Source organism: Marmota monax, unplaced genomic scaffold, assembly GCF_021218885.2.
Source record: "Marmota monax isolate L192 unplaced genomic scaffold, Marmota_monax_Labrador192_F-V1.1 WCK01_AAM20220418_F8-fsc00285, whole genome shotgun sequence".
Taxonomy (NCBI): Eukaryota; Metazoa; Chordata; class Mammalia; order Rodentia; family Sciuridae; genus Marmota; species Marmota monax.
In genome coordinates, this window is record NW_026695045.1 from 359,413 (window position 1) to 386,662 (window position 27,250).

The 27,250-nt window shown below is 37.0% G+C and overlaps 1 protein-coding gene across 2 annotated transcripts; it reads left to right on the top strand.

The window, feature by feature from the left end:
* The first annotated feature begins 667 nt into the window (after positions 1–667).
* Nol11 (nucleolar protein 11) lies at positions 668–27,250 on the top strand. 2 transcript variants are annotated; one of them, XM_046427760.2, is made up of 18 exons: positions 668–855; positions 2,880–2,993; positions 3,116–3,172; positions 4,612–4,760; positions 6,254–6,311; positions 7,194–7,338; positions 9,644–9,832; positions 15,978–16,054; positions 18,240–18,363; positions 19,791–19,879; positions 20,032–20,106; positions 21,320–21,504; positions 21,616–21,741; positions 22,342–22,572; positions 22,956–23,034; positions 23,502–23,594; positions 26,330–26,437; positions 26,826–27,250. In XM_046427760.2, exons 1-18 carry the CDS (start codon positions 715–717, stop codon positions 26,940–26,942), a joined length of 2,157 nt encoding a protein of 718 aa, XP_046283716.1. In that variant the 5' UTR covers positions 668–714; the 3' UTR covers positions 26,943–27,250. The 2 variants fall into 2 exon arrangements, with proteins under 2 accessions (XP_046283716.1, XP_046283719.1); XM_046427763.2 differs by having other exon boundaries at positions 22,402–22,572.

Sequence of the window (27,250 nt, forward strand, 5' to 3'; positions counted from 1 at the left end):
GAAGGGGACCAGGGTGAAGAAGGAAGGGAGGGAAAAGGGAGGTACTGGGTGATGAAAGGAATCAAATTATATATTGTGTGCACGTACGAATATGTAACAACAAATTCCAGAATTATGCATAATTATAATACACCAATAAAAAAGAAAAAATTCCAATAAACAAATAAATAACAAAATTTGCCCAGGGGCCTTTCAACTTCACTTTTTTCATTAAATAGTTTTTAAATCTCGTAAAGTGGGGAGACTTCCCCGCCCCTGCCAAGGGGAACAAGCTGAGACACAGCCAACCCGGAGTCCTGCAGGGACTGGACAATCCTGAGGCAATCAGGAACAGCACCTATTAAGAGTTCACTTAAGAGTTTTCTTTCTTAATCTAGTTTATTCACATTCAGCCACTTTCTAAACTCCTCCAATGTTCACAAGCACACTGGCGCACAGCTGATTCAATACCCAATAGGCAAGACTACCCCGCCTAGAGCATATCCGGGACCCGAGGGGGCGTGTCCCTGGGGGCGGGCCCAGGCGCAAAGCCCAGGCCCCGCCCACCTGGCGTCATTCGGCTCGGAACTCGAGTTTGGCCCGCTAGGGGTCGCAGACCGCGCGAGCCGATTTCAGGTTTGGTGAGCGCCCGCCCCTTTAGCCCCTTTCGGTGTCGCGAGAGAAAGCGCGAGGCCTGCCGGGAGGGATGCGCGGCCGTCCTTAGGTTTGACCAAAATGGCAGCCCTGGAAGAAGAATTCACGTTGTCCGTGGGAGCCCTGGGCGCCAGGCCCAATGGAGTCCTAGGTGTGGAGCCGAGCGACAAAACTGACCAGTTTCTAGTGACGGACAGCAGCAGGACCGTCATCCTGTATAAGGTGAGGGCGACAGGAGCGCCCCGGCTGCTGTCTCGCCCCTTTCTGAGCAAGGAGCCTTAAGTTCGGGTTTCTCAGCTTCAAAAAAGATTGGGAAGCGCGGGAGCGGAGATCCGGTCAGCCTGCCTGGGACCCCGAGCGAGGTCTAGAATCTGGCTGGACTGGGTTTTTTGGTAGAGAAGGGCATAATTTCCGAGTTGCTGGTGGCGGAGCGTCTCAGTGCACGTGGGAGACACGGGGAAAGGAAGGAACCTGTGTTTTCCCTGCGAGTCTCCCGGAGGTGTCCCGGCCAAGATTCCCTCCTGGGGAGTCTGTCACCCTGCTGCCCGCAGAGGGGTCCTGGGGCGATTGGGCGTCAGATGAGGACATTGACAGGCTGGGACACGAATTTTTCTTAATAAACTAGATTAAGAAAGAAAACTCTTAAGTGAACTCTTAATAGGTGCTGTTCCTGATTGCCTCAGGATTGTCCAGTCCCTGCAGGACTCCGGGTTGTCCACTTCATCCCCATTCCTTGGGATGAGGGGTTCTTTGGCCATTGAAGAGGCCTAGCTTTCTTGGTGGCCTGGTGAGAATCTTAATTTCGAGTAGTTTGTGGGCAATTGGTTCACGCTACTAATCCCAGAGAAGAGTCCCAGGAAGTCGCAGGTCCCACCCCCTTTTTTCCCTGATTGGCAGCACACCTAACCTTGGTTTGGGTGATTTGTAGAAAGTAGTTATTTTTATGTAGGCTGCTGAACATAATTTTCCCTGTCATTTAAAAGTTAGCTGTCTGCTCTGAAGTTTGGGTACAGGGTGACAACAATTCCCTGTACTGCTTGTTTAGACGCATTTGGTTGCTCTATTGGTCTTTACCTCAGCTATCCAGTGAATTTGTATTGGCTGGTCGGAATTGAATGGACCTGATTCTAGTGATCCTTGCTTAATTTAAGATGTCCCTGTTTAGACCCATAGTGAAATAAAATTTTAAATGTAAATGTTAATTAGTATTAATTAGCAGTGTTAATGTACTTTATTTTTCACTTTAGTAATGTAGTTATTTTATGTTTTCATTTAATTTTTAATCGTGGTAAAAGACAAAATTTATCATCTCACCTGGCAGGGTGATGCATGCCTGTAGTCCCTGGGACTAGGGAGGCTGAAGCAGAAGGATTGAAAGTTCAAGGCCTGTCTGAACAATGTAGCAAGGCCTTAAGCAAAGTGAGACCCTGTCTCAAAAAATAAAAAGGGCTGGGGATGTACTTCAGTGGTAAAAGTGTCCGTGAGTTCAATCCACAGTACCAAAAAAAAAAGAACAAACTCTGTACCTATAATAATTTTATCCCTCCATTCACTGTACCAGCCCCTGGCAACCATCATTCCTCTGTCTTTATCAGTTATCATTAGATACTTCATATGAGTGAAATCCTACAGTATTTGTCTGTGACTGCTTTTTTTTTTTTTTTTTTTTAAAGAAAGAAGGAGAGAGAGAGAGAATTTTTTTTTTTAAAGAGAGAGAGAATTTCAGTATTTATTTTTCAGTTTTCGGAGGACACACATCTTTGTATGTGGTGCTAAGGATCGAACCCGGGCCGCTCGCATGCCAGGCGAGCGTGCTACTGCTTGAGCCACATCCCCAGCCCGAGAATTTTTTTAATATTTATTTTTTAGTTTTTGGCGGACACAGCATCTTTGTATGTGGTGCTGAGTACCGAACCAGGGCCGCACGCATGCCAGGCGAGCGAGCCACCGCTTGAGCCACATCCCCAGCTCCGACTGCTTATTTTTTTATCTTAAGAAATTTGTCAGGGGCTGGGGATATGGCTCAAGTGGTAGCACGCTCGCCTAGCACATGTGAGGCACTGGGTTTGATTCTCAGCACCACAAAAAAAATAAAGATATTGTGTCCATCTTAAAAAATAAATATTAAAAAAAAAAGAAATTTGTCAAATATTGTCATTACAATGGCTTATTTTTTGAAAGTCTAATTGTTTTTAATGTCTTAAAAATAACTTCTTGAATATTATTTTTTATCTTACTTTCATTAGGTTTCAGATCAGAAACCCTTGGGCAGCTGGTCAGTGAAACAAGGTCAAGTTATAACATGTCCAGCTGTGTGCAACTTTCAGACTGGCGAGTATATTGTTGTACATGATAATAAGGTGAGTTTAAAAACTTGCATATAATAATATATACAACACAAGTCAAATATTGATATACTATTTGTGGTTATTATATGTAAATAGAGAATGGGATACTTTTTAACTGTATGCTTTGATTTAAGGTTTTGAGAATATGGAATAATGAAGATGTAAACCTGGATAAAGTGTTTAAAGCCACAGTAAGTCTTTGGATTTTCCAAAATATTTACTTAGCTTATTGGTGACATAGAATCTTCATAATATAGTATATGTTATTTATATTAATGCCTCTGAGAAAGTAAGCCTAAGGTTGCAATTGGTTTTTCATTTTTGTTATCTTATGTTTTGATAACATACTCCAACTCATGTTATAGGTTAGAAAATATAAACTTTATTATCCCATGGGATTGATAATTTAATTCATGAGTGATTATACTTATTTCCCTGAGTTTGGATGTTTGGGGTGTGTCTTTCATGAAAACAAGTAAACTTCCTGTGTACTTTCTTAGAATAGATAGAATAGACCTTTAATAGTGACCTGTAAAAAAAAAAAACCATGACTAGAGGGCTGGGGTTGTGGCTCTGAGGTAGTGCACTCGCCTAGCATGTGTGAGGCACTGGATTTTATCCTCAGCACCACATAAAATAAAATAAACATATTGTGTCTACCTGTAACTAAAAAATAAATAAATATTTTTAAAAAACGACTATATATGTATCTTTTCTACCAATGAATTAAAGTATGTTAAATTAAGTTTTCTTACTGATAAAATGAGGCTTTCAAATGAGATTGATCTCAAAGCTTCCTTCCAATTCTAAAAGTTTAATATAAATATAGTTGACAGTTTTTCAGAGTGGCTTACAATAGGGCTAATTAAGATGTAATGCCTTTGTTGCCTTGACCTTAAAACTTCTGTTCAGCTAGTTGTGCTGTCCCCTGACTCTACTTTTTCCATTTACTTTGCACTAAAATGATTTTGAGTTTTACTCAGTGGGTCTTTTTAACCTAATATATGGATATTAAATTTTCTTGGGGTTTCAGGCTATAGTTATAATTGGAGCATCAGTCTTTAACACCAGTATTAAACTGTGTTTGTATCTCCTTTCACCTTTGGTTTTGGTAGACTCAGATTTTAGTCCAACCTCCCGTATTCATAATGGGTAAGCCAAAAATGATTAAAAATGGTTACTTATGGAAGAGAGAAGGTGATGGGGTAGAAAAAAATAAGAGCATAGCGGGCTGGGGTTGTGACTCAGTGCCAGAGTGCTTGCCTCGCACATGCGAGGCACTGGGTTCGATCCTCAGCACCACATAAAAATAAACAAAAATAAAGGTCCATCAATAACTAAAAAGAAATAAATAAATTTTTAAAAAATGAATAAAATTTTAAAAATGAATAAATAAATGAAGATATTGCATCCATCTGTAACTAAAAAATATTAAAAAGAAAGAATAAGAGCAGAGAAATTAGACTTCGGATTGTGTGTTTGAATAGACTTGATATGAGAATTATACATAGTCATAAAACAAAATTAAATCAAAATGAAAACCAGTAGCTTAAGAATAATGTTTTATCCTACTACATCAGGTGTAAATTGCTTTAGAATAAAAATTGAAATGTTCTTGATGTTTTTTTAGTTGTCAGCTGATGTATATAGGATACACTCAATACAAGGGACAGAACCAGTAGTGCAGTTCAAAGAAGGTGCCGTTCGTGGTTTAGAGGCCTTGCTTGCAGAGCCCCAACAGAAAATTGAAACTGTTATCTCTGATGGAGAAGTGATTAAGTAAGTTATACTTATAAATGAATTTTTTTACCAAAATGGAAATGCATTGAGCATTTTTTTTTTATTACATTCTTTGCCATGTTCAAAAAGCATTTTTGGTTATAAACATAATAAAAGTAACCTAGGGCTGTGGTTAGAGCTCATTGGTAGAGCACTTGCCCAGTATGCACTAAGCTTTGGGTTTGGTCCTCAGCACCACAAAAGGGGAAAAAAAAAAAAACATTTATAAGACACTGACCAAACTAACTTCCCCAAAATCCTCTAGCATGATAGATGATTGAGGAAACCATAGTCATATGCATCCAGTTCTAATGACAGAGAACTTGGATAGTCAGTTATTTGAATATGAAATGAATAATCCCCAAAGACCAAAATCTTTTTGCTTCATATTCCTTGACTTCCAGGTTATAACCTTTTCCTCTGGAGGAAAGTACAGTTTGTTAAGTGAAGTCATGATAGTGCTCTTTTATTTTTTTTTGAAATTTTTTTCACATTTTTTTTATTGGTGCATTCTAGTTTTATGTAATGATGGAATTTGTTGCTACATATTCATACATGCACACGATAGTGCTTTAAGACCTCTGCTTTCCCAGATTCTGGAATAAAACTGGAAAAATGACTCGCCCAAGTGATAGAAGGACATTTCTTGATTTCACATCTCTCTGATCCTCATTATTTCATCACATTTCCTGTTCAGTTGACTTGCTGCTTTTCCAGGTCCACCTGGTGGAAACTAAATTTCTACTCAAAGCAAAGACTTTTTCTTAGTAAGTGAACAATGACCAGCTTGATTTTTAGACTGCATGCATTTGAGGTGTGAGCATCTGTGTTTGGGGAAGATCTTTGGGTACCACAGACTACCTAGCCGTCTTTGGTTATGAGCCCTATTTAGCTTCCCTGTAGCTTAGTTCCCTCCATTACTTGAAAAAGACAAATAACATCCATCCTAATGTTTTCCTCAGAACACTAGTCCCAAAAGTAATTCTGAAGAAAAGGGGATGGGGGAAGTTGATTTAAGTTTGGAAAGTCCTCCATACTGTCATCTCTTTCTTGAAACTTTACAATTCGCGTTGTCACTTGGGGGCCAGGTATGGTGGCACACCTGTCATCCAGCAATTCAGGAGACTGAGGAGGATTACAAGTTTGAGACTCAGCTACTTTTAATGAGTCCCTAAGCAACTTGGTGAGACTCTGTCTTAACATAAAATAAATTAAAAAGGGCTGGGGAAGTAGCTCAAAGGAAGAGTGGCCCTGGGTTCTGTTCCCAGTACAAAAAAAAAAAGATTGTCATCTGGGAAGTTCAGCCTGCGTTTAATCCAGAGATGCATTTGACAGAAATGTCTGTTTATGACCTGTGATACATATTTTGAAACATTGCATTAGGAATTCTTTGGTGCCTTTCTGACTCCAAAAGATAATAAAATAATAGATATTTTCTTAAATTTTATGCATAATATGTTTTAACTGATTATTCTATTTTGTAATTTTTTTAGGTGGGCAAAGTTTTTCATGGTATTTAGGCATCCTGCTTTAATTTTTATTACTGAAAAAGTAAGTGACATCTTTAGTTTTTGTCCATTGTGTGAACTTTTTAAAGTCACCTATATTATTTTTAAAACTAAAATGATAGCTCAATGATTCTCTCAGAAGATTCTTAAATATTTTCAATCTTTTTAAACACTAAAAAGTATACTAGCTGGGCGTGGTGTTGCACACCTGCAATCCCAGTTATGGGGAAGACTGAGCAGGCATATTGCACATTCAAGACCAGTCTGAGAAACTTAGACCCCTGTCTCAAAAAAGGCTGGGGATATAGCTCAGTGATAGAGCTCTGATCAACTAAATCTCCAGTACCAAAATATATATATATATTCATACACACACACACACACACACACACAGTTAGAATTATTTCCATACTTATTTAATGTACTACACTAATATAATTAATTTAATTAGACAGGAAATTTCTAAGTATTCATTAAAGTCATTAGAATGGAGTAACAGCCAGACTTTGTGGCGAGTGCCTGTAATCTCAGCATCTCTGGAGGCTAAGGCAAGAGTATCGCAAAGCCAGCCTCAAAAACTTTTTAATTTGTCTCAAAATTAAAAAAGGGACTGGGCAAGGTGGGCGCCGCCGCCGTGGTGTACACCTGTAATCCCAGCAACTCAGGAGGCTGAAGCAGGAGAATCGAGAGTTCAAAGCCAGCCTTAACAAAAGTGAGGCACTAAGCAACTCGGTGAGACCCTGTCTCTAAATAAAATACAAAATAGGGCTGGGGATGTGGCTCAGTGGTTGAGTGCCCCTGAGTTAAATTCCCACCCCTCCACCCCACTCCCAAAAATGGAGCAACAACTTGTAATTTTAACATATTTAAATATAGTTGGTTGAAATAGAAATATTTGTAAAATAACATTTCCCTTTCATTGCAGCATGGAAGTTATTTTGCTTATGTACAAATGTTCAATTCACAAAACTTAAGCAAATATACACTTTTACTTGGACCAGAAGAAAAATGTATTACACTGAATTTTACTGCATACGTGGATCGGAAATTCATCTCTTTGATGTCAATAAGTGAGTTTTCCTTAAACTTGTAGCAATTGTAGATAGAAGGATATCATAGGTTAGTGTATAGTTTTCAATCTTGCAGTTTTCTTTTATGGCACTTCCCTTTTCTTGCTTCATTAACAGCATTTATTCCTCTTTGTTTTGCGCTTGGCTATATTTGTCCATGCATTAGATTAGTTGGTGCTGTGTTCTGAGTGGTATTGAAGTACTTCAGGTAGAGCACAGTTTGCTAATATTGTTTCTATAACTTTTATGCCTTAAAATTTATCATAAGCAATGTATAATGATATGACATCTATAATAACAGAAAAAAAATCCTTTTATTCTTATAATAGGCCCAGGTTTTTTAATAGAGAAATTAGTGGATCATATAGTATCTTTGTGGCATTGAATGGTCTATTACTCTCTTCCAGCCATCAGATTCAGTGTGCCTTTCTTTGAACTGACTGAGACAGGTGGATCAGAAGGAGACTTAACAGAGAAGCCTTGGCCTATGTCACCTATGTCTTTTTCAAAGATTTTTATAATACCTTGGAATCTACCTCTATGTGATGGTCTGAAGTATAACCATAGTCTTACGCCTCTAGGGCAAAAAGGGAAAACCCTTTTGTGGTTGTGGTGTTCTCTCAAGTCCTTGATGGCTTCTTTTCAAGTTGTTTTGAAAAGGTGATGGTGCTAGGGAGAGCAATATTTCAGAAACATCCATATTATAATTGAATTTATTTGTTTGTTTACTATTTTTTTTTTTTTTTTTTTTTTTTTGGTTCCTGGGATTGAAACCAGGTGTGCTTCACCACTGAGCCATAATCCCAGCCCTTTTTTTGTTTTGTTTTGAGACAGGGTCTTGCTAAGTTGCTTAGGACCTCACTGAGTTGCTAAGGCTGACCTCAAATTTGTGATCCTCCTGCTGCAGCTTCCCAAGTTGCTGGGATTACAGGCGTGCGCCTCCATACTTGGCTGCAATTTTAAATCTTTATGAAGTTTTTCAGTGCCACATATGCTTTCACTAGGTATTTAAAAGGTTCTCTTCAAGCCAGATGTGGTAATTCATGCCTGTAATCCCAGCTATTAGGGAGGCTGAGGCAGAAGGATTGCAAGTTCCAGGCCAGCCCAGGAAACTTAGCAAGAACTTGTCTCAAAATGTAAAAAGTCTGGGGATTTAGCTTAGTTGTAGAATGTCACTGAGTTCATTCCCAGTACTATATACATACAAAAGACACTCTTTATTCATCATTTCTAGGTCATTGGAATGCACTTAATGTTTTAGTTTAATGAACATTGAAGGAAAGAAGTCTGAACCAAAGAGTTATATGAATCTATAAGCTAGAACCATGTGAAACTGCCAAAATTCGAACTGACCCTTGAATCAAATGTATGAAATATGATATGTCAAGAGCTTTGTAATGTTTTGAACAACTAATAATAATAATAAAAAAAAAAAGAACTGACCTACAAAAAACAGCAATTTCATATAGCTTTAAGGGTACTTGAGTAACAGAAACTCTAATTTGTGCTGGGGTTGTGGCTCAGTGGTAGACTGCTTACCTAGAATGTGCGAGGTGCTGGGTTCAATCCTCAGCACTACATAAAAATAATGAAATAAAGGTATTGTGTCCAACTACAACTAAAGAATAAATATTAAATTAAAAAAAAAAAACTAGATCTCAATATTTTTTTCTTTTTTTTTAAGTATTTATTTTTAGGTGGATACAATATTTTATGTGGTGCTGAGGAACCACAGTGCCTCACACGTGCTAGGCGAGCACTCTACCACTTGAGCCACAACCCCAGCCCCTCAATTAATATTCTGATGGTTGGGCACTGGCTTCAATTCTCAGGACCAAAAAAAAAAATCATTTTTCCTAATCAGGGATATCTCTTATTGACTAGATTGTCTTTATTCCTGGTAGACCTCTCCCCATATTTTAAATTATTACATGGGTTTTCAGATTTGTTTTGTTTTTTAGTTGGACATAATACCTTTATTTTATTATTTATTTTTATGTGGTGATGAAGATAGAACGCAGGGCCTTGCATGTGCTAGGCATCTGTCTTACTGCTGAGCCCTATTTTCAGTTTTTATTTCTTCATTATTATAACATTATAATATTATTTACTGTGATTTTTTATTATTATTATTACTAATACCCCTCTCCCCATTTGAAGGTTGTAGTTATTTTTTAAGGGAAAGCACAGAATGATGGATTATTTATCAAATTGTTAAAATGTTAGGAACAACCTAGTACATTAAATTATGACAGATAAAGAACTATCCTTTACCCTATGAACCACTAATACTTGTTTCCAACAGGCTCTGATGGATGTATATATGAAAGCTTGATACCAATATATCCAAGTGACACAGAAAAAAATCAGAGGGTAGTTAAATCACAGTTGCTTAAAGCTGTTGTGTCTGATAATTCTCAAAGTGGTATCGCACTCACTGTCCTGGATCGAGATCACATAGCAGTCCTCGGACCTCCGATGCCAGCTTCTAAGGGTAACTAAACTCCAATCAGTTAAGAAGTTCTTTGCCTTTTTTCTTCAAATTTATTATACCTTTTAGTCTTCCCGTTCTTTTTAATTTCTTTATTACCACACTAATTCGTTTTCTTTATCACCATACTCAAGTTATTTGTGTGTAACTTTCTAATTCTTGAATAAGCCTTTGATTTCATCCTGCATTGATTAATCTTTCTAAAACACTTGTTTGTATTACTCTCTTGCTCATACTATGATGTCTTAAAGAAGTAAAATGACAGTCCATCAGCCTATAGGCATTTGAAACCCTGGAAAGCTTTGCAGTAACAGATTGAATTCTTAGTGACATTTCACAGCATGGAAATCCAGTGGACTTGGACAATGTGCATCTTGGGGATTACTGGTATGCTTTTCATCTCTGGAACTTTTTTTTTTTTTTTTAAGTTATAGGTGGACACAATACCTTTATTTTGTTTTATTTTACATGGTGCTGATGATCGAACCCAGTGCCTCATGCATGCTAGGCAAGCACTCTACCTCTGAGCCACCACCCCAGCCCTGATCTCTGGAACTTCTAAGCAGGACTGTCGTCTCATCTCTTCACCCTCCAGTCTTCTGTCCATCTATTATGTGTAACACAGTTGCTCCTTGTCAGTGTAAGACTGAGGGACTCCCAGCTTGTGTTCTAAAATTTAGAATTTGGGTTAGCATCAGGTCTCTCCATAATGTAGACCCCATCTGCTTTTTCCTGCCTTGTCTTCTAATTTCTGGACAAGAATCCTCTTCTTTATTCAGGCCATCCTCATCTATGTACTTTGTTCTTGTATTCCCTTTATTAAGATGGGAGCTAGGGGCTGGGGATATGGCTCAAGCGGTAGCACGCTCGCCTGGCATGCGTGTGGCCCAGGTTCAATCCTCAGCACCACATACAAACAAAGATGTTGTGTCCGCCAAATAAATAAATAATTAAATATTTTTTTAAAAAAAAAAAAAAAAAAAAAGATGGGAGCTACACACAGGGCTGGGTGTGTAGCTTAGTGGTAGAGCCTAGCCTGTTCAAGTTCAGTCCCCAGTGCTGCAAAAAAAAAAAGAAGAATTAAATTGGTTTAATAGGGGCTACTAGTTTTAGCGAAACTATCATATGTTGAAAATTTTATATGCATTGTCTCATTATTTTTATCATTTATTTCTCCAAAAACCCTATGAGAGAAAGTACAGGTATCCCTATTTTACAGATAAGGAAATTGAGGTGTTTAGTAACCAAGTACTAGAACTAGGATTCATCCTAAGCAAGGTAGTTCTGTTATGCCATGTGCCCTACCACTCTCTTAAGTCCTGATTTTTGGGGGGGGGGGGTAGATACCTTTATTTTATTTGTTTTTTATGTGGTGCCGAGAATTGAATCCAGTGCCCCATCCTCTCTCTTTCTTGTTCTTCCTCTACCTACCTCCCCAAGCCTCCTCCCTCAAAAATCAGTAATCAATATTAGAGTTTTCTATGTCTCTTTCCAGAGGTTTGGTGCATTTTTGTTTTTGTGTGAGGGGGGAGGGTTTGGTACCAGGGATTGAACTCGGGCATTCAACCACTGAACCACATCCCTATCCCTATTTTGTATTTTATTTAGAGACGAGGTCTCACTGAGTTGCTTAGCACCTCACCTTTGCTGAGGCTGGCTTTGAACTCACAATTCTCTGTCTCAGCCTCCCGAGCTGCTGGGTTTACAGGCACACACCACCACACCTGGCTGGTGGGGTTTTTTTTGTTGTTGTTGTTGTTCTTTCTTATATATGTACAAGCTAATATTGCTATTTATAAAGGTATTTTCCCTTTTTTAGACAAATGGCAACATGCCATATATACTGTTGTATACTTTATTAACTTATTACATATATTTTAGAGATCCCCGTATCACCACTTATTTTAGCTTCCTTGGCCAATCCAACCAGCTGCATAATATTTCATTGAATAGATATCTTGCAGTGTATTTTCCTTCTAGCTCAACATTAATCATTCACTTTTTTTTCTTTTTGAAGTTAAAAGTCACATAACATAAAATGACCATTTTTAAATGAATAATTCAGTGTCATTTAGTAGATTGATTTTGTTGTTATGCTTCCCCTCATGTTATACAGCTCCCATCTCTGTTAGTTTTAAGACATTTTCATCATCCTAAAAAGAAACCAGACTAGTGGGCACAGTGCCACATGCAGGCACTGCTCAGGAAATTGAGGCAGGAGGATCACAAGTTTGAAGCCAGCCTGGGCAATTTAGAGATCCTTTCCTAAAAGTAGAAAGGACTATAGGTGCAACTTGGTGGTAGGTGTCACTGGATTCAATCCCTTGTACCGGGCCAAAAAAAAAAAAAAAATCTATACCCATTAAGCAGTTGCTTCTCATTCTAGGATCATACAGTAACTTTTATGCTATTTCCACTTTTGGGTTATTGTGATAACATGTATGTACAGGTATATTTGAGTACCAGTTTTTAATTCTTTGGGGTATATACTTAACAATGGAATTGTTGTGTCATATGATAATTCAGTGTTTAACTCTTTGAAGAACCACTGAAATCCACGGTAATTAAATCATTTTACATCCCCACCAGTATTATACAAGTGTTCTTTCCAATTTCTCTACATCTTCAGCAATATTTGCTATTTTCCATAATAGTCATCATAGTGGTTGTAGAGGGTGGTACTCATTATGCTTTTTTTTTTTTTTTAATTTTCCCTTTGTGCAAATTCTTTTTTTTTTTTTTTTTTATACTTTTTTTTAAGAGAGAGAGAGGAGAGAGAGAGAGAATTTTTTAATATTTATTTTTTTTTTTTAGCTTTTGGCGGACACAACATCTTTGTTTGTATGTGGTGCTGAGGATCGAACCTGGGCCGCACGCATGCCAGGCGAGCATGCTACCACTTGAGCCACATCCCCAGCCCCTCATTATGCTTTTGATCTTAAACATTTTTCCATATGCTTGTTGGTGATTTATACGTCTTTTTTCGGAGAAATACCTATTTAAGTCCTTTTTCTGTTTTTTTTTTTTTTAATTGGGTAATTTGTCTTTTTGTTCATTTTTAAGAGTTCTTTATATATAATGGCCCTTATCAAAACATGTGATTTCCACATACTTTTTTTCCATTCCGTAGATTGTTTTTTTGCTTACTTTCTTGATAATGTCCTTTGCAGCACTAATGTTTCTAATTTTTATGAAAGCCAATTTATCTATATTTTTCTTTTGTTGCATGTTATTTTGTTGTCATATCTAAGAATACATTGTCAAATCCAAGGTCATGAAGATTAACTCAGTTTTTTCTTCTGAGTTTTATGATTTTTAGTTTTTTTGTTTTTGTACTAGGGGTTGAATTCAGGGGTACTCAACCACTGAGCCACATCCCCAGCCCTATTTTGTATTTTATTTAGAGACAGGGTCTCACTGAGTTGCTTAGCAGCTCACCTTTGCTGAGTCTGGCTTTGAACCCATGGTCCTTTTGCCTCAGCCTCCCAAGCCACTGGGATTACAGATACGCTCCATCGCACCCCGCAGTGATTTTAGCTTTTATATTTGTTATTGATCCGTTTTCAGTGAATTTTTGTGTACAGCATGAATTAAGAGTCCAACTTCATTCCTGTGCATGAGGTTAATCAGCCATCCCAGCATCATTTGAATGGTCTTGACACCCTTTTTGAAAAATCATTTGGCTATAGATGACTGTTCTATTCAGTACTGTTTATGCAAGTTTACAATAAATCTTTTTTTTTTTTTTCTTTTTGGTAGTGGGTATTGAACTCAGAGACACTCACCCACTGAGCCACATTCCTAGCCCTGTTTTTGTATTTTATTTAGAGAAGGGTCTCACTGAGTTCTTAGCGCCTCGCTTTTTGTTGAGGCTGGCTTTGAACTGTCTATCCTCCTGCCTCAGCCTCCCAAGCCCCGGGGATTACAGGCATTTGCCATTGTGCCCAGCCTACAGTAAGTCTTTTTTTTTTTTTTTTTTAGTTTTAAGTGGACATAATATCTTTATTTTACATTTATGTGATGCTGAGGATCAAACTCAGTGCCTCAAGCATGCTAGGTGAGCACTCTACCACTGAGCCACAACCCCAGCCCCCTAGTAAATCTTAAGATCAGAAAATATGAGTTCTCCAACTTCATTCTTTTTTAGGATTGTTTTAGCTAATTTTACATTTTGTTTTGTTCTGTGTTTTTTTTTTTTCCCCCTTTCTTTCAGGATTGTTTGGCTGGCAGTTCCCTATGAGTTTCAGGATTGGTTTTCCCATTTCTTTCTTTTTTTCTTTTTTTTCCCACACTGGGATTGGAGCTGTATTTCAAGCTGCTAGGCTAATGCTGTGCCACTGAGCTACATCCCTGGACCTTTTTGTTTTCATTTTGAGAGTCTCACTAAATTGCCCAGGCTGGCCTCAAATTTATGATCCTACCTCAGCTTCTTGAGTAGTTGGGATTATAGATTCCACCTGGTTTGGCTTTTCCATTTCTGCAAAAAAATAGACAGTTATAATTTTGATAGGTATTGAATTGAATCTGTAGATTGCTTTGTGCAGTATTATCATCTTGGCAATGTCAAGTCTTCCAGTTCATAAACATAGGGTGTCTGTCCAGCTGTTTATGTTTTCCTTATCTTTCACCTCCTTAGCTAAATTTTTTATATTGGGTATTAATGTAAATGGAATCCTTTTTTTTTTTTTTGGTGGCACTAGGACTCAAACCTCATGCTAATTAAGCAAGCACTTTTACATCCCCAACCCCTTGACATTTTCATTTTTAAAATTTTCACTTCTATTGTACAGAAACACAACTGAAGTTTGTGTGTTGATCTTCTACCTTAAAATTTGCTGAATGCATTTATTAATGCTAGTCTTTGTGTGTATCCGGGTATAGTCTTTGGCATTTTTTACTATACAGGATCATGTCAACTGTAAATATAATAAGTTTGCTTCATTTGAAATTTGGATGCTTTTTTCTTTTTAATTAATCCATGGAACTTCTACTACAGGATTGAGTAGCATAGGCAAATGGGAATCCTTGTCTTGTTCCATATCTTAAAGAGAAAGTCTTCAGTCTTTGACCGTTGAGTATGACAATAGCCATGGTTATTTTACAAATACCTGTTATCTTATTGTTGAAATCCCTTTCTATTTCTAGTTTTCTGAGTGTTTTTATTATGAAAGAATATTAGATTATCAGCTGCATTTTTTTGCACACTGACATGATCATGTGGTTTTTTTCCCTCCGTTGTACTAATGTGGTATACTACCCTTGTTGATTTTATTATGTTAAACCCATCTTGGATCCCTGGAATAAACCTCACTTGGTCATAAATTTTACCATGTTGTCAAATTCATTTTATTGGTATTTTGTTGAAAATTTTTTTGTATCCAAACTCATAAGGGATATTAATCTGTAGGTTTTTTGTGTGGTGTCTTTGGCTTTAGTTTCCGGGTAATATGGGCCTCATGGAATGAGTGAGGAGGTGTTTCCTCTTCTTTTGTATTTTGAGAGTTTGTGTTAATTCTTTAAAGGTTTGATAGGATTCATCAATGAAACCATCTGATCCTTGTCTTTGTTTTTTTGTTGTTGTTGTTGTTTTGTTTTGTTTTGTTTTTTGTATTGGAGATTCAACTGAGGGGCTCTTAACCACTGAGCCACATTCCCAGCCCCTGTATTATTATTATTATTTTTTAAGGGTCTCGCTGAGTCGTTTGGGGTCTCTCTGAGTTGCTGAAACTAGCTTTGAACTCATACTCCTCAGCCTCTGAAGCTACTGGGCTTATAGGCATGCACACTGTCTTGGGCTTTTTTTTTTTTTTTTGGTAACAGATTTATAACCAACCATTAAGACCTGCATTCTTCAGAGCTCATCCTTCTTTCTAGTCCACTTAAGTTTCTGTGGGAGTCACTCTTTTTTGTGGTGCTAAGGATTGAACCCAGATCCTTGTGCATGCTAGGCAAGCACTCTACCAACTAAGCTATATCCCCAGCCTGGCAATCACTCTTTATTACCCACTTGCATACTTAATAAAACAAAACTTGTATACTTATCTATGACTCCTTACCAAAATTAACTACTCACAATTACCTTATCTTGCCCTAGTATATCCTCTATTTACACTCTGACTATATCTAGTTTATATGTCTTATTTTATAGACTGCCTCTCCATATGGAACATAAAATTTCAAATCCTGCAGACTTCAAAAGAATTACCACAAGGGACCAGTGGTCAAGTAAGTTTTTCACAAGGACTTTTTCAAATTTACTTATTTTTGTATCTGACAAATATTCTGGAAGGGAAGAAATCTCTTTAGATCTAAAATATATTTAAATTAAATTTATTTTCTGCCTGAAGGGTTATTTTTATGTGGTGCTGAGGATCAAACTCAGGCCTTACATGTGTGAGGTGAGCACTGTACCATGGAGCCACAACCCCAGCCCTTGTTCGTCATATATTTTTTTTAACATTTATTTTAGTTGTAGTTGGACACAATACCTTTATTTCACTTATGTATTTTTATATGATGCTGAGGATCGAACCCAGGGTCTCGCACATACGAGGCAAGTGCTCTACTGCTGAGCCACAACCTCAGCCCCTGTTCATCATTTTTAAGACTCAGTTATAGCTACTAATACATCAAAGGAGATGAATTAGCTAGTTAATACAATAACTTCTGTTTTTAGCTACTCTTTTTTTTTTTTTTTCCATTTTGAACTACACCTGAAGTTGCTATTTTCCTAAGAAATTCATCTTTTAGGTTATATGGTAAATATTGTCATGGAATTACTTAAATAATTAAAGTTGACCAGACTTCCTGAAACAAGGTCCTTGTCTATTTTGTATTCTGTTGTACTTTCTATACTTACCAAAGGTAATGAATAAATATTATTTAGAAAGTATATGTTCACATGCAAACAAAATATTTAGAGCAACAAGATATTATTGGTAATTTTATCAAAATTTACTACTTGCAATTCCACCATTCTAACAAACTTGTTTCATTTCTGTCAAATTTTTTTGTTCATGTACCTATCTTAAAATTGAAGTCATAAGGGATGGGTCTTAGCTCACTGGTAGAATGCTTACATCACATGTGTGAGGCACTGGGTTTGATTCTCAGCACTACATATAAATAAATGAATGAAATAAAGATCCATCAACAACCAAAAAAACTTTTTTTTTTTTTTTAAGAGAGAGAGAGAGAGAGTGAGAATTTTAATATTTATTTTTCAGTTTTTGGCGGACACAACATCTTTCTTTGTATGTGGTGCTGAGGATCGAACCCGGGCTGCACGCATGCGATGCGAGCACGCTACCGCTTGAGCCACATCCCCAGCCCCCCAAAAAAACTGTGTGTGTGTGTGTGTGTGTGTGGTGCTGGGGATTGAACCCAGGGCCTTGTGCATTCAAGGCAAGCACTCTACCAACTGAGCTATATCCCCAGCCCTACAACCAAAAAAACTTTTTTAAAAATTGAAGTCATAAGATATAAAGTGTTCAATTCTATATCTTTCACTTAATACATTATTACATTTTATGTTACAGTAACCTTGGAAATTATCGTATTAATAAGTATTTAATAGTGACTATTAATTTTGAACAATTCAGTTGTTTGTTTGTTTTGCAGTACTAGGGATTGAACCTGGGGTACTCTGTCACTGAGCTACATCCCCAGCCCTTTTTGTTTTGAAACAGGGTATCACTATTGCTGAGGGTGGTCACCAACTTGCAATGCTTCCCAAGTTTCTAGAATTATAGAAATGCATCACCACAGCCAGCTTAATTATTTTAAATGTATATGTTTGTCAGATTTTTCTGATTTAAAAATACCATTTAGGGCTGGGGTTGTGGTTCAGTGGCAGAGCGCTTGCCTCACAGATGTGAGGCCCTGGGTTCAATCCTAAGTACCACATAAAAATAAAATAAATATATTGTGTCCATGTGTAACTAAAAAAAAATTTTTTTTTAAAATACCATCTAAAGGCTGGTATTGTGGCTCAACAGTAGAGCACTCGCCTTGCATGGGCGAGACCCTGTTTCGATGCTCAGCACCACATAAAAATAAAGGCATTGTGTTGTGTCCATCTACACCAAAAAAATAAATATTTAAAAAAAAAATAAGCACAATATGTCACTTAAAAAAAATACCATCTAGGGGCTGGGGATGTGGCTCAAGTGGTAGCGCGCTTGCCTGGCATGCGTGCGGCCCGGGTTCGATCCTCAGCACCACATACAAACAAAGATGTTGTGTCCACCGAAAAATAAATAAATATTAAAAAAAAAAAAAAATACCATCTAAAAAGTTTATTGTCTTTGCCTTGTGTTTTACTGAGATAATTTATAAGTAAGTTATAAGGCTTTATTGAGTTAGATATTAGAACAAAATTTGCTTATAGTTTTGATTACTGTTTTTGCAGCTCTGGTATTATGGTGAAAATTTGTTTATGCTACATGGAAAAGTTCTAACTGTGATTCCATATAAGTGTGAAGTATCATCATTAGCTGGTGCTCTTGGAAAACTCAAGCATAGTCAAGATGCAGGTAAAAACTTACTTATATACGTGTGTGTACACATTTTATTAATTAAAAACATCTTATTAACTCCCATTTTCATATGTAGATATCCATAACCTCTTATTGACTGAGTTTATTCTTTTTATATGTGTATATGATACCTGGGTATTGAACCCAGGGTCTCAAACTTACTAGGTCAGTGCTCTGCCACTGAGCTATATCCCCAGTACACATAGCCTGTTTTCTTTCTTTCTCTTTTTAAGTTATAGATGGATGCAATACCTTTATTTTATTTTATTTATTTATTTTTATGTGGTACTGAAGATTGAACCCAGTGCCTCACACATGCTAGGTAAGTGCTGTACCACTGAGCTACAACTCCAGCCTCCATATAGCTTATTTTTAATGTTGCAATTTGCTGCTGTTCATTGAAACTTCCTTGACCAAGGCGACTACTGTGGGAATGGTCCACATTGCGAGTACTGCTACAGACTGAAGAGACATTCTCTCTCTCTCTCTCTCTCTCTCTCTCTCTCTCTCTCTCTCTCTCTTTTTTGTACTGGGGAATGAACCCAGGGGCACTTAACCACTGAGCCACATCTCCAACCCACCTTTCCTTCCTTCCTTCCTTTATTTATTTTTTTAAATATTTTATTCAGAGACAGGGTCTCAGTAAGTTGCTTAGGGCCTTGCTAGATTCTGAGGCTGACTTTGAACTCATGATCCTCCTGCCTTAACCTCCCACTCCTCTGGGATTATCGCATGCACCTACCATGCCTAGCTGACACACTTTTTAATGCCAATGTTTTTCTGACTTTTAGAGCCTGTGGGAGAGGAAATATTCCTCACAGTAATACCATTTCACTCCCTTGTTTACTTTCAGCCATCAGCCTCATCTGGTAGCTTAATGTTGCTAGTGTAGGCATATACCCTTTAAGTATACTATACTTTACTGATTTGAGATTGTTAGTAGAATTACATGGACTTTAAAACCTCTCTGTCTCTCTCACTCTCTCTCTCTCTCTTTTTTTTTTTTTGGCACCAGGATGATATTATTTATTTATTTTAGTTGTAGAAGGACAAAATATCTTTATTTTATTTACTTATTTTTATGTGGTGCTGAAGATTGAACCCAGTGCCTCATACATGCGAGGCAAGTACTCTGCCACTGAGCCACAATCCCAGCCCCTCCCCAGTCTTTTTTTATTTTTTATTTTGAGATAGTTCTCACTGAGTTGCTTAAAGACTTGCTAAGTTGCTGAGGCTGACTTTGAACTTGCAATCCTCCCATCTCAACCTCCCAAGTCTCTGGATTACAGGCATGTGCCACTGTGCCTGGCTGAAAAACCTCTCTTAAATTGCAAAAGTGGTTGTTGTTTAGTGTTCTTTGGTTGGTTGGATGAATAACTATATGTGAAAATATTGTTGAAATTTTATATTTTATGTTTTCTTAGGCACTCACACCATACCCCATTTTGTTAACTGGGAAACATCTCAGGGATATGGACTTGGATCACAGAACTCAGAGCAGTCAAGGAGAATTGTAAGTTTAGTTATTGAAAGAAAAATGTTAAGGAAAACAGATAATCTTCACATACTTTATTTCAAAGCTAAAATAAAACCACTATTCCCTATAACAGAGTTTATTTTTGACACTGTGTGATTGAGATCCTAATCAGTTTACTTAATTTCCAGTTAAGGAGGAAAAAACTTGAAGTGAGTTTACAGCCAGAAGTTCCAGTATCAGAACAACTTCTATCAACCATCAAGGTAAATAAAAAATACTGGAAATCAACCCAAATAGTTAAAAAAAAAATTCCATCTACTTTTCATTCCACCTCTTTTTTTGCACTTCTGTACTATTGTGATCCTCCTGCCTCGTCCTCTCAAGTTGCTGGGATTATAGGTGTGTGGCACCACACCATCCATTTTTTTTCTTTTGAGAAATGTCTGTTTAGTTCTTTTGCTCATTTATTGATTGGGTTATTTGTTTTTGTTGTTGTTTCGTTTGTTTGAGGTAAGTTTTTTGAGTTCTTTATATATTCTGGATATTAATCTCCTGTTGGAGGAATAGCTTTCTATGATTTTCTTCCATTCTTTAGGTTTTTCTTTATGTTCTTGCTTCCTTTGCTCTAAAGAAGCTTCTTGATTTGATGCTATCCCACTTACTAATTGTTTCTTTTCTTTTCTTTTTTTAATTTCTTGAGCTTTAGGTGTCTCGTTATGGAAGTTGGTGCCTATACCAATATGATGGAGTGTTTTTGGTTTTGTTCCTTGGTACCAGGGATTGAACCCAAGGCTAAACACTGAACCACATCCCTAGCCCTTTTATTTTTTATTTTGAGACAGGGTTTTGCTATGTTGCTTAGGCTGGGTTTGAACTTACAGTCATTCTGCCTCAGCCATACCCATCCATTCTACCATTTTTATTAAACATTTTTATAGTTATAGCTAAATTTGTTATTATATCTTAAGGTTGAGAGAGTTGATTGAAAGCTTTATCTTATTTGCCTCTTCACTATCATACATTAGTGTTATAGTATTGTCCTCATGAGTTTCTCATTGAACTTTTTATCGATTGTTCATAATTTAGCCTTATAAAGATTTAGATTTCTAAACCCTTGAATTTTTTTTTGGTACCAGGGATTGAATTCAGGGGCACTCAACTGCTGAGCCACATCTCAGCCCTATTTTGTATTTTATTGAGAGGGTCTCATGAGTTGTTTAGTGCCTCACCATTGCTGAGGCTGGCTTTGAATTTGCAATCCTCTTGTCTCAGCCTTCCTAATCACTGGGATTACAGGCATGTGCCATCGTGACTGGCTCTTTGCAGCTTTTTGTAGTAAATTGTAGCGTCAGTTCTTTTCATAGGAATGCATGAATACTGTTGGTGATTTGAAAAAAATGTTTTGCTAGTAAATTTTAATTTCAGAGCGACATTTGTTATTGTGCAAGGCCAAACTCTTCAATTCTGCCCTTTCAGAAAGATTCAGAAAAACACATTGAAGTAGAACTACGTAAATTTTTGGCTGCCAAGTGGACACCTGACTTTCATACACAAATTGGGGACATAGTAACAGGACTTCTGGGAAGATGTAAAGCAGAACCATCATTTTATCCCAGGAACTGTCTCATACAGCTTATCCAAACACACACACTTTCCTACAGGTAGGTGTTGATATACACTTTATATGTATTACTCTTTTAACTTTGTTTTTTATAGTTGAGATTTTTCTTAACATATAAAAATTATTTTAATTCTTTTTTTTTTTTTCTTAGCTTATGTTCTGGCTTAATGGAAATCGCCTTAGAAAAAACAGATGTACAGATGTTACAACTTTGTCTGCACCAGTTTCCTGATATTCCTGAGTCAGTCACCTGCGCTTGCTTAAAAATTTTCTTGAGGTAAGTTAAGATCTAGTGGTCTTTTTCTTCAGTACATTTTAAATCTCTTACATTATTTGGTTTCTAAGACTTGGAATCCTTAGGAAATTAATTTGCTAACCAGGTGTGGTGACACATGCTATAATCCTAGCAGCTTAGCAAGCTAAGACAGAAAGATCATATGTTCAAGGCCAGCCTCAGCAATTTAGTGAGGCCTTAAGCTGCATAGAGAGACTTTATCTCAAAATAAAAAATAAAGCCCATCGTGGTAGTTCACGCCTTTAATCCCAGTTTTGGGAAACTGAGGCAGGAAGATCACAAATTTGAGGCTACCCTCAGCAACTTAGCAAGACCCCAAACAACTTAGTAAGACCCTGACTCAAAGTAAAAAATAAGATCTGAGGATATAGCTCAGTTGGTGGTAGAGTACTTACCTCACATGCACAAGGCCATGGGTTCAATCCCCACACCACAAAAAAAGAGTAAAAAATAAAAAGGACTGAGGATATAGCCCTACATTTGTATTTTCAATCCCCGGTACCAAAAAAAGAAAGAAAATGAATTTTCTTCCAAATGTTCAAGTAATGATAAGAATTAACCTCTTGCTTTCAATTAACATAGCATTGGTGATGACAGTCTTCAAGAAATTAATATCAATATGGAGTCAGTTTTTGATTATAGTGATACCGAACAAGATGAGAAAATGGAAGAGCAACCTGAAATTCTTCAAAATGGCTTTAGTCCTGAAAATGGTAACTGCGGTAACTTTAATCAAAAGGTAAATGAAAAGCCTCAGAATGCAGCAGAGGAGACCACCTCATGCCCTGTAACACCAAAAAGAGCAGCTCTATTGTATCCTTTGAAACAAGTTTCCCTTACACAATCTCTTTCTAGGGATACAGTCGTAAGCCACCTAAGCAACTTAGTGAGACCCTGTCTCAAAATATTTTTTAAAAGGGCTAGGGATAAAACTCTCCGAGGTTCAATCCTCAGTAATGTAAAGCGGGGTGGTGGGGGGACAAGAAACCATACTGAATTAGAAGCTCTATCAGTTCTAAAAACTAGTATTTATATTAATAAAGTATTCTAAATGATCTCTAAACTAGGAGAATGTTTGGTGGTAAATCTTTTCTAGATTAGATAAGTAATATTTTTGTATAAATTTAGGAAGGGAATTGCTTGAATTTATACCCTTTATTTGTTGAAGTAAGATGCTTTCCTTTAGTCCTAAGTAGAAATGCAATTCTTCATTCAGCATACAGTGAGGTATTTCTTCTGCCTCACTTGAAGGACATCCCCGCACAGCATATCACTGTAAGTGTACATACAAGTCCCATAGAATTTTATTTCTGGTTTAAGTTGTTCTGCTTAACTTTGCCCAGCAGTTAGGACATTCTAAAGGTTATCAAATTATTTTATGGTGAAAGAATTGTGCCTAGGGAATAGAGTGATGTGGGGGTGATAGACCTTGGCATTTTATTTGTACCAAGCCTGAAAATAACATTAAGCCATCTAAGTTATAAATGAGTCTAAAAAGAATTGCTTAAAGAAGAATTCTCTTGTTCTCTGCCTGTTATTTATAAACAGAATAAACCCATTGGTCCTAAACTAAATGAGTTCCTCAGTGATGTCAGGGATATTATTTTATTTATTTTTTTGCCCCAGATACCTAGTTTATTTGTGTGATATATGATTTGATTGGACAGCCTCTGAAAATTCTTTACGTCTATAGAAAATTTTTTACCAAGGTGGTAACTTGCCTTTTTTTCTTTTCTACCCAGCTATTTCTCCAGTATTTGTATTTCCTTTATTTGAAGTGTAGTGAAAATGCTACCATGACACTTCCTGGAATACACCCGCCAACCCTAAGCCAGGTCAGATAACTTTTTATTTTTTCAGACAGGTTGTATACAGTCTCAGCCTCTGGAAATCAGTAACTGATTTTTCCTTGTCTCCAAGATTAGGGAGACTATTGTATCTCTTTCTTCACCATATACAGAGACGACTGGAGTTGGAGTAAGAACTCTGAATTTTCTTTGTCAGGTTCTTTGTGGATTTTTAGATCCACAATTCTATACACAAATTTATCTTAATTTCCTGATTTTTACTTATGAGACTCTCCAGTCATTTTCTTACTGCTAGACATCGTGGTACATATCTGTAACTCAGGAAGCTAAGTCAGCAGGATCACAAGTGTGAGACAGTCTTAGCAACTTTTGAAACGCTATCTCAGAATAAAAAATAAAAAGGGCTAGCAATGCATTCATTCATGCAGGTTCAGTCCTCAGTACTGCCAAATGTGTGAGAGAGAGTGTGTGTGTGTGTGTGTGTATTATATATATTTATTTATTTTCAAATATATGTATGTGAATGTATACATATATTCCTTCATGTCTGGAAATATTTTTAAATACTTCTGATTATTTATTTTTGTATTTTTGCAGTGCTAGGGATTGAACCTAGGTCCTTGTGCATGCTGGGCAAATACTCTACCACTGACTCCAACCTGGCCCGAGAACTTTCTTTTATTCTTGGAATAGATTCAGACACGTTTCTCTCATTTTGTCAGTGCCCAGTTACCTTTGCAGAGTTGTGACAGTGTGACAATTGCCACTCTTACTATCACGGTTCTTATCCTTATTTTCCACATTCTTTCTGATACCTAGTATTGTCAAACTTTTTATTCTTTGCCAACCAGAAAGTTAACAAAATGTTACCTTATTTTAATTTGCATTTCTTTGATAATGGAAGAGGTACACTATTATATTTATTATCCATTTATATTTCTTTTTATGAAAAGGACTTGCTGAGTCAGGCTCTTTGTGCATATTTCTGTTGCATTTCTAATCTTTTTTATTTAATTTTTATATTAAAGTATTTAGCCTTTTCCTGTCAGATACATTATAAACCTTTTTTCCCCATCATTTATCCTTTTACTCTTTTTTAGCAAAATTTTTGACATAGAAGAGTTTTTAATTTTTATGTTGTTAAAAAGTACTAAACTTGCCAGGCCCAGTGATGCAAGCCTGTAATCCCAGCAACTCGGGAGGCTGAGGCAGGAGAATCCCAAGTTCAAGGCCAAAGTCAGCAAAAGTGAGGCACTAAGCAACTCCCTGTCTCTAAATAAAATACAAAATAGGACTGGGGATGTGGTTCAGTGGTTGAGTGTCCCTGAGTTCAATCAATTTCTGGTAATCCTCCCCACCCCCCAAAAAAGTACTAAGCTTTTCCTTTAATAGGGCTCATGTGATATGTAAAGACCTTCCCACAGTAAGAATATAGTCATCTTGTTTTCTTAGTACATTCGTTGTTTTATTTTATTTATTTGGTTTTTTGTTTATTTTGGGTACTAGGAATTGAACCCAGGGGTGCTCAACCACTGAGCCACATTCCTCAACCCTTTTTTAAAATTTTTATTTCAAGCAGGGCCTTGATAAGTTGTTGAGGGTGGCTTTGAACTTGTGGTCCTCCTGCCTCAGTCTCCTTAGCTGCTAGGGTTACAGGCATTAAGTTTTATTTTAGTTCGTAGTAGCTCATCTGTGCTATCCAGTACCCCATCCTTTCCGAATAGAAGTTGAAGGACTGGAGATGTAGCTTGGTGGTAGAGTGTTTTCCTACCTTCCTTCATTCTAGCCACAAAACACAAACAAACAAGAATTTTTGACTACAGATAATTACTTAAAAGTAAACTTAAGGCCTGGGAGTTTAGCCCAGTGGTAGATTGCTTGACTAGCATGTACAAGACCCTGTTCCAGTCTCCCATACTACCTAAAAAAAGAAGAAAGTGAACTTACGTTTGTTTTAATAAAAAAAGATCAGTATTAACTCTACCTTGGATAAAACATCACTCTAGCTTTCCTGTTAAAATTTATCCTTGGGCTGGGGATATATCTCAGTTGGTAGAGTTCTTGCCTCACATGCACAAGGCCCTGAGTTCTAATCCCCAGCACCACAAAAAAAATTATTCTTGCTGGGCACAGTGGCTCATGCCTATAATCCCAGCGGCTCAGGAGGCTGAGACAGGAAGATTGAGAGTTCAGAGCCAGCCTCAACAATGGCAAGGTGCTAAGCAACTCAGTGAGAATCTGTCTCTAAATAAAATACAAAATAGGGCTGCAGATGTGGCTCAGTAGTTGAGTGCCCTGGAGTTCAATCCCTAGTACCAAAAAAATTTATCCTAAGCCAGGCCTAGTAGTGCAGGGAAGACCAGCCTCAGCAACTTAGGAACACCCTATCCCAAATAACAGTGCCATGAAAAAGGTTCAGTTATGCTTGCAGCATAGTAGCAAGTGTAAATGCATAAAATAAAGCCCTTTTGTGTTTCTTCAAGTTCCTCCATCTGCAAATCAAAATTGTCAGATTTTTTGGGCTGGGGATATGGCTCAAGCGGTAGCGTGCTCGCCTGGCATGCATGCGGCCCGGGTTTAAATATTAAAATTCTCTCTCTCTCTCTCTCTCTCTCTCTCTCTCTCTCTCTCTTTAAAAAAAAAAATTGTCAGATTTTTGTAAAAGAACATTGTTTTGTAACTAATTGGTAAAATTATGGATTTATTACATGAATTAAAATTAAATTTATAATCTTAAGTTTCCTTTTTCTATTTATCTTCAGATCATGGATTGGATATGTCTACTTCTGGATGCTAACTTTACTGTTGTGGTAATGATACCAGAAGCAAAAAGGCTACTGATAAATCTTTATAAGTTTGTGAAATCCCAGGTTTGTGACTTTTTTTTTTTTTTTTTTAATTTTTTGTAGTTGTAGGTGGACAGAATGCCTTTATTTTATTTGTATAAGATGCTAAGGATCAAATCCAGTGCCTTGCACATGCTAGGCAAGCGCTCTGCTACTGAGATACGGTCCCAGCCTCCAGGTTTGTGACTTTTTTATATGTACTAATTCTATTTGTACTTCTATTACAATTTGCTCTTAAAATTTGTTCATGGAGTAGCTTGGATTAGGTATAACATGTTCAAGGTCCTAGATTTGCTCTCCAGCACCGCCCCCAAAATTTTTTTACCAGTGAAAATTCATTAATAATCATAAAAGACTTGCTTATTTATGTAGAAGTTATTGTAAAAATTACTCTGGAACTTCTTTTCTTTAGATAAGTGTTTATTCCGAACTCAACAAGATCGAAGTCAGTTTTCGAGAGCTACAGAAGTTAAATCAAGAAAAGAATATTAGAGGATTATATTCAATTGAAGTTCTGGAACTCTTCTGATATTAGCAGTTTTCCTTCATAGGCGTTTTATGTGAACTCTTCCTAATCATCCAGGCAACAAATGTTTTGTTGTTGTTGTTTTTTTTTTTTTTTTTTTTGTGACCATCTCTCAGTGTCAAGAGAAAAGTGTCAGTGAGTATCTGGACGATCACGAATTGCTCCTTGGCAAGACTGCAGGTTTCACATGAACCTACTCTAGATTGTGGACAATGCGGGGAGAGGGTCTGAAATTTTTTAAAATATGTGACCTATCTGATTTTAAGTAAACTTATTTGTGTATTGATAAAAGTCTAATTTCTTATCATGTA